The following is a 7,125-nucleotide window of genomic DNA, read 5'->3' on the forward strand; positions in this document are numbered from 1 at the left end:
AAGACTCGATGGACAGGCTGTAACTAGGGGCAGATCACTTGTGATGCATTTTTTTTAAATCAGCTAAATTAAACGCATTGCTTTCCATCAAAATAAAAATTCGTAATGTATTTTGCGTTGCGTGTAAGACATCAAAATCCTACAAAAAATTAGCCCTACATTTAACAAAACGTCGAACAAAGTGAATCAGCGTAGGACCACAGAGAACAGACATCCATGATCGAACAAAAATATTTAAAAAACGTGTGTAAACATTTGAATTAATATACGAAAAACACTAGCGCCGCCACACCAACCTATCCCAACTATCCGTCAAATCGATTCCGGAACCGGTTCGAAATCCTGGATGGATTCAGCATGGAATCTAGCTCAAAAAAAACAACCGATTCCGACTTTATCGGTTGACGCATTTGAGCTGAAATTCATGCTGGAAGTCCAAATCGGTTCCGGACTAGTTTGACTGGGTAGAGGAATAACCGCTGTCAATTCTGTCGCACTCAGCCACAAAAAAACATGACGACAGTAGCGCACCTGGTTTAGATATCCAAACTACCTTCGAAACCGTTAGAAATTTTACACAAGTTGAATGGTGAAGATGGACGTCTGTTCTCTGTGCTTCAATGATCATTTCCAATGTTTGCAATACAAAGCAAGCGTACAAAAAGTATAATAGATATCCCAAATGAATGTGAAGAAATTCACTGACTGCGAAATGTTGATGACAAGTTGGCATCTCCATTCTCCCTATCAGGCACGTTTCCATAATTGCGGTACATGCCAAGGGATTTTGATCCATCGGCGGCCCAGGAGAAGAATGGATGGGAGAAGAACAGTACTGGCAAAGACCGACTATCATATAAGCGGTTCAAACTCGGTTATGAAGGGGTGAAGTGAAAGGGTAAGGAAGGGGTGTAGCGATGCAACACCAAACTGCATATTATACCATGGTATTTTCGCTACACTAATTCAAGCTTGGATGTAATCATTCGTTCTTTTCAACTGTAACGTGTATAGGTATTGTCAAGTTAAGCTTTCACCGACGTTGCGGAGAGGGGGTCCCCTTGCAACTGTCGTATGACTAGAGTTGCCACCCCTCCGGGTTCGACCCGGAGACTACGGTTCTTGGGAACGATCTCCGGGCCTTCGGGTTTTACATAAATTTCTCCCGGTTTGGTGGGAAAAAGCATAATTTCAACTTTTTTGAAATTAATTGATTCATTGCAAAATATTTAAAAAGTCTAGGTTTGCTATTACACTGGTTCAGATTTATTTTGCTCGACTGTTCAGAATGAGAATGAAAAAGAAATCAAATTTACCACAAATTAAGGAAAGTAATATTTCGCTGCAATTGAAACATTGCATCCCACTAAGTCGCTCAAAATGTTATAAAATAGTTCTTTAGCTTCATTTTTACCAAATCACTTCAATGTTGATGGTGCTTATCTGCAGTTGCACCAAAGTATTGCGGATTTGTTCTAATCCAACTGGCTAGGTCAATATAAAATGAATTCTTCCGGTGTTGTTGCCACTCCTGCAGCGACCCTTCACTGTTGGCTAGGAATGTGAGTTTTGCCCCTCTGATGATGAATAACCGACACCACATAGTGCTTCCCATGTGATGCCTTCATTTGCTCTTCTTTTCCTGTTAGTTGTGGAGGAGACCAATGTTCCTTTCGACTTATCCTCCACAGTGAGAGTAGTTGGTGCTCTTGTATGCTTGGCACTTATACCACAATAGATCTAAATACTGATCGCAGTGGTTCGTCTCCAACAAAAAAAATGCTTGGCACTTAGCCGGGGAAGTGAAGTACTGCACCTCATTAAACTGACAAAACCGTTCTCAAACGTGCAAAATTTACAGTTCTATTTTAACGCCATGGAAGAGTGATGCGCACTAAACTTAGCAAAAATATAATACTCTATGGTGTTTGTGATAAACTTTTGATAATTTTCTAATCAACCGGTGCCAAAATTCATGACGACTTACAGAAGGAATGAAAGAGTACATACTTATCTCCTCTCCAGAGGTGGCAATCCTACGTTTGAGAATACACTAATATGGTTATCCTATCTCAAAAGTGTGAACTAATCACTTTTAGGAAGTGTACAAACTTGTGATACAAGACGAACAGAAAGTATCCGCCTTGCTTGCCCAATTTGGTGGAATGCGCAATATGTTAGTAGTTAATTAAGATTGCATATCTCAACAATAAATTTCTTTATTAGTTAACCTACTCCAAAACTCTGTAACAAATGCAATACAACAATAAATGCGCATAACTTTCTTAGATGACAATCCTACGTATGCTGCCATGACGGCTTCCGTTTCTCTACAAAACTTCGAATACCTTCCTGTCCATCAGCGGTGGCCAGATTGTCTGCCATAACCTGTGCTCCCTTCCGATACGCAGTACCTATATCCATCGTAAGCTGCTCGTAGAAAAATTTCTTCCCCAGTGCAATTACGCATCGGCTTTTTGACTTAATGGCATTGCAAATAGTATCGATTTCTGCATCCAGCTGTTCCACCGGAACAACCCTGCTAACAAGACCCGCTTCCAAAGCTTCTTGTGCCTGAATGGGCATTCCAGTGAATAGCATATAAGATGCTGTCATTCGAGGAACAGCTCGTGCCACGGCGATTCCTGGTGTGGAACAAAATATCCCGAAACTAGCACCAGGCGTAGAGAATGAACTTCGATCGCTGCAGACAACCATATCGCAAGAGGCAATAAGCTGACAACCAGCGGCTGCGGCAAGACCATCGACTTTGGCAATGACTGGCACGGGAGCTTTTAAAATAACGTCTAACATTTCTGAGCATTTGTCAAACACTCGCTTGTGGCATTCGTATCCCTTATCGGGTGTCAGTTCGGTCAAATTGTGACCAGCGGAGAAAACGAGTCCCTGCGCCGATATTACAAAGCAGCGTAGAGTTGGTTTTTCTTGATTCGTCAAGATGTTCTGTTGAATACTATCCATCATTTCCAGCGACAGTGAATTACGTTTCCGCTCGTTATTGAGTAGTATGTGCCCAACACCATCCTGTTCGGCGAAGGTGCTCTGTTGCCGGCACGATACTAGCGAGAACCGCGCGAATGTCTGAAATTGGTACGCAAATTGTCATTCTGGATTACAAAGTATATCTCTATATATAGCATAGCAAATTACCTTATATGAATTGCAAAAACATTTGGCTACTAACATTTTGAAAAAATAAAGATGTTACCAGAAATTAAGACTTATGGCGTTTTCGTTTTTTCTTGGTGCTACACCGGTGTAGTGCAAAGAAAGAGATAGACTGATTACACCCAAGTTTGTATGAGTGTAGCACCGACTACACCGGTGTAGTGCACTGTCAAAAACGAATATGCCATTATTTTCAAACACAAATGATAAACAAATTAACAGGTTCTCGTTAACACCTAAGACAAGACGTGACAATCGGCTTCTTATTTTTCCTTCGGCATTCTTCTTTTCGCACATTTTCACCCTGCCGCCCGGTCAGCGTGGCAAGCAGAAAGTTAGCAAAAGTTGAGCAAAAGCGAAATTGATGCTGGCAGAGTTTCTGCGAGCAGTTTGCGCGATTTGTGCGAGAATTCTGGCAACGAATTCGCTCAAATGCAACAACCGTTTCTGACAGAAGCGGTTAAACCAACCGATGCTGCTCACTTTTATCCAGAATCGAGCCAGAAATGTACGGCCAAGATCTCTGCACGCTTCCTGCCACATCTTTGTCAGATGTTTTGCTCGATTCGTGCTAAATTCTACCAGGTAGGAATTGCCAGGATCTTTGCACAGTTTATGTCCGAATTATGCCAGGGTTTAGCTCGGTTCTTGTCAAAATTTGCCAGAAAACGCGAGCGAAACCGAGTTCGCCTTAGCTCAACTAACCCGACAGGATACGTGCAGAAATCTGACAGGGCTGCCAAACCAAGACTTACAGAAATCTAGCAGAGCGGTCTCTGCCAGAAAATTTGCTCACTAGACTTTTCTACGGCTCATATACGTGCACGCCACATGACACAAATACTACATCACCAACTGGTGGAAAATAATAAACAAAGACGGCAAAAGTAAATGGGATTGTTTTCAACCAGGAAACTTCATTAGTGTTCGTGAGACCGGTCGCAAAGAACTCACTGGGCGAAATCTTCCGAACAGTGTTGCTGTTTTTATTAATGAAAATATAGTCTTGTTAATTTATTTTATGCCGACAAAATTTTGCGTCTTTAATTCACTATATTGATGAAGGACACGTTTTTTCCATGTCATGGTTGTTTAGTAAGGTTTGACGAAGCCATTTTTTGAATAATTTTAGATTACAGTGTGATTTCTGTCTTATTGATCAACCACGTATACGGTAAATGCATGATAAATACTTGTTTCACTTTGCCGCGCAATTTCAGTTCAATCTAGTGGTTTTTACTTTTTTAACGATAATAATTTTATTTGTCAAAAGTAATGACAATCTTTTCCTATAAATATAGCAACACTGCAAAACATAATTTCGATATCCCTGCAGTAACATTACGTACGGTGCAAAACGTCAGAATCTACCAATCAGGAGCTGGAACATTCTGACATAAAATTGGAACAAAAACGGCCCCCCTTATTGTCACGTCTTGTCTTAGGTTAACACTATTAAAATTACAAATTATAATATGTAAAAGAAACTAATCAAAATAAACATTGCAATCTACTTTCTTGAAATTTGGAATTTGTGGCAAAAGTGATCAACTGTGGAGTGCTGACAGCTGGTGCTGGAGATGTGCGCAGTCTTTTCATTTGCACCCGGTCAAAAAATGCGGACGAACATGATCAGGCGATTTAAACCGAGGGATCGCCCTTCCTATGATCATTCTCAGGGATAGACGGTTCCAACATCAAATTATGGTCTGGTCAAATTTTGGTCTTGTCAAACTGCAAATGACGTGAAAACCCAAGATGGTACCAGATAAGGTATAGGCATACGTAAAGCAAGAGTTTTGGTTTTACGATTGGCAAGATCGACATTGCGTAAACACTGATTAACTTCCCAAAAAAGAGATTATTGCGCACTTCCCACCAACCTGGACTCCGCACTTTCAAAGTGCGACTGATCAAACTGCTACTAAAAACTGCGAGCTGTCAAAACACATATATTTCAAGTGATAGAGATGGTATTTTCATAGACAGACCAGTTGAACTAACCAGTCTATGAGAAGAATTTAAAGGAAGAATAGTAAGTGCGCAGTGCGGTTAGAATCCAGCTTTTAGTGCCACAAGCAATAATAAAAACGAAATTAATTAAAACAATGTTTTGAATATAGAAACTAGTGCTTTCAGCCACTCCAAGCGTTAGCCACCAAAAATATCATTTTACACACATGCATACACCGATGCAGATTATCTTGAATCTGTTTTGCATTTGTCAAATCTGCCACTTTCCTTATTCTTATCCGGACACGCTCTTTTCCCTTTGGGGCAGACCCTCGATTTAAACAGTTTGACTCAACTCGCCTGTGCTAATTGCCCCTAGGTACATATGCAATTTGCGAATGCGATTTAAATGCAATTTCAATACTTAGTCAAATTTTCTGAAATGGACTTGGTTGTTTTTGCGATGTATGTGTAGACTAGACTAGACTAGAATGGACTTGGTTGTTTTTTGCGTTTTTCTAACAAAGCGGTTCATGTTTGGCTTAAGCTTAAAATTGTTTTTTTTTAACAAATGGCTGTTCTCGCTTGTGTTTTGTTTGCATAGTGCACTTCATTTCCCCAACGAATGTGAGAAACTGTGGAATCATGTGAAAGTATAGTGGAACAAGATGTCTGACCTAAAGTGTTAATGAAAGTCAGATTGTGGTAAGGTTTCGTGTGCAATACAGTCGTGATTCGCTGGTTGAGCCACAGCCTTGTCCAACTAACGAATTTGATTCACTAGTTGGACCGACTGACAAATGTCAAAAACTCTCCAAAGGAGATGTTGGCAGTGTAAATGCATCTATTCACATCTCTAAATATTGTCAGATTGATTGTTAAAGTTAATTTGACAGGAGATTTTGGCGTTCAGATGCTTTTTAGTTGGACAATGGTCCATCTAGCGACGGTCCAACTAAAAAGCGCTCCAGTTAAAAAATGTCCAACCAGCGAATCACGACTGTACTCACATAAACTTATAAATCTGTATTCTGCATCAGACCGGTATCTGCGCTTAAAAATCTGTATAATACAGATATATCTGTATAAATGGCAGCTCTATAGGGAAGTATCACTCCTGTCATCCACTATGGAGATTATACAGACTTTGACAGTAGTCAAAATATGATGGTCCATGTCACCCGTGCAATAGCATTGGGTTGTTTTGGTTTTTAACAAAGGCAGATGTTGGCTAGAACAAAATGGCTGCCTAGCAGGGGCCTGATGCAAGGCCTTAGCCAAAGATATTGCTTACACAGAGATGCGCGAAGACTGAAAAAAGTTAAAATAGAACTCATAACAACACACAGCACATCTCCATACAAAGTACAGTCGTGATTCGCTGGTTGGACATTTTTTAACTGGACTGCTTTTTAGTTGGACCTCCGTTAGTTGGACCATTGTCCAACTAAAAAGCATCGGAATGTGAAAATCTTATGTCAAATTTACTTTGACAATCAATCTGACAATAGGGATCTTTAATTTGGAAAAATTGTGCCAGTTTTTCATATGTTTTGGTAGCGGGTGTCCTTACGAGTACACTCATATCATTCTTAAACCTTAATTATTCTTTTATGATTTTTAAATTTAAAAAAACCAAATTAAACTCAACCAGCAAACTGACAGTTGTCCTACTAAATGACGTATCTGCAAATATCTCGTTCGCCTCATTGTTAACCGGGACAGCACCCCACACAGCATGATCTGGTACTTTGTCAATCCGCTAGCAACCTGCCATCCCAAGTTTCATCTGCAAACTATGGTAGATCTGATAAGGCAACCTATAGGGTCGTGCAAGTCGCATGGGTTTGGAGGTGTTATTGTCCTAAAAGGAAACAAACTAAAAAATGTTTTTTTCAATAGTTTCAGGCCAAAAAATTGAAAAAGGACTGAGATATTAACTCACGGTACTAATCTGCATCAGAATATGCCTTAACCCGCACA

General features: G+C 40.1%; 1 protein-coding gene across 3 annotated transcripts; it reads right to left on the minus strand.

Annotated features, from left to right (window-relative positions):
- Positions 1 to 2,199: 2,199 nt before the first annotated feature.
- LOC131690573 (enoyl-CoA hydratase domain-containing protein 3, mitochondrial) lies at positions 2,200 to 4,655 on the minus strand. 3 transcript variants are annotated; one of them, XM_058976464.1, is made up of 4 exons: positions 4,635 to 4,655; positions 3,377 to 3,417; positions 3,172 to 3,242; positions 2,200 to 3,102 (listed from the first exon to the last, which is right to left on the minus strand). In XM_058976464.1, the coding sequence occupies exons 3-4, from the start codon at positions 3,205 to 3,207 to the stop codon at positions 2,299 to 2,301; spliced, it is 840 nt and encodes a 279-aa protein (XP_058832447.1). In that variant the 5' UTR covers positions 3,208 to 3,242; positions 3,377 to 3,417; positions 4,635 to 4,655; the 3' UTR covers positions 2,200 to 2,298. The 3 variants fall into 3 exon arrangements, with proteins under 3 accessions (XP_058832447.1, XP_058832449.1, XP_058832448.1); XM_058976466.1 differs by lacking the exon at positions 4,635 to 4,655 and having other exon boundaries at positions 3,377 to 3,425; XM_058976465.1 differs by lacking the exons at positions 3,377 to 3,417; positions 4,635 to 4,655 and having other exon boundaries at positions 3,172 to 3,358.
- Positions 4,656 to 7,125: the final 2,470 nt, after the last annotated feature.

The sequence above is a fragment of the Topomyia yanbarensis genome, chromosome 3 (genome assembly GCF_030247195.1).
Source record: "Topomyia yanbarensis strain Yona2022 chromosome 3, ASM3024719v1, whole genome shotgun sequence".
NCBI lineage: Eukaryota > Metazoa > Arthropoda > Insecta > Diptera > Culicidae > Topomyia > Topomyia yanbarensis.

Coding starts and splice junctions, on each gene's coding strand:
- LOC131690573 (XM_058976464.1), bottom strand. CDS start 3,207: ATGTTAGTAGCCAAATGTTTTTGCAATTCATATAAG. Junction 3,103..3,171: donor GTTTTTGCAATTCATATAAG/GTAATTTGCTAT, acceptor TACCAATTTCAG/ACATTCGCGCGGTTCTCGCT.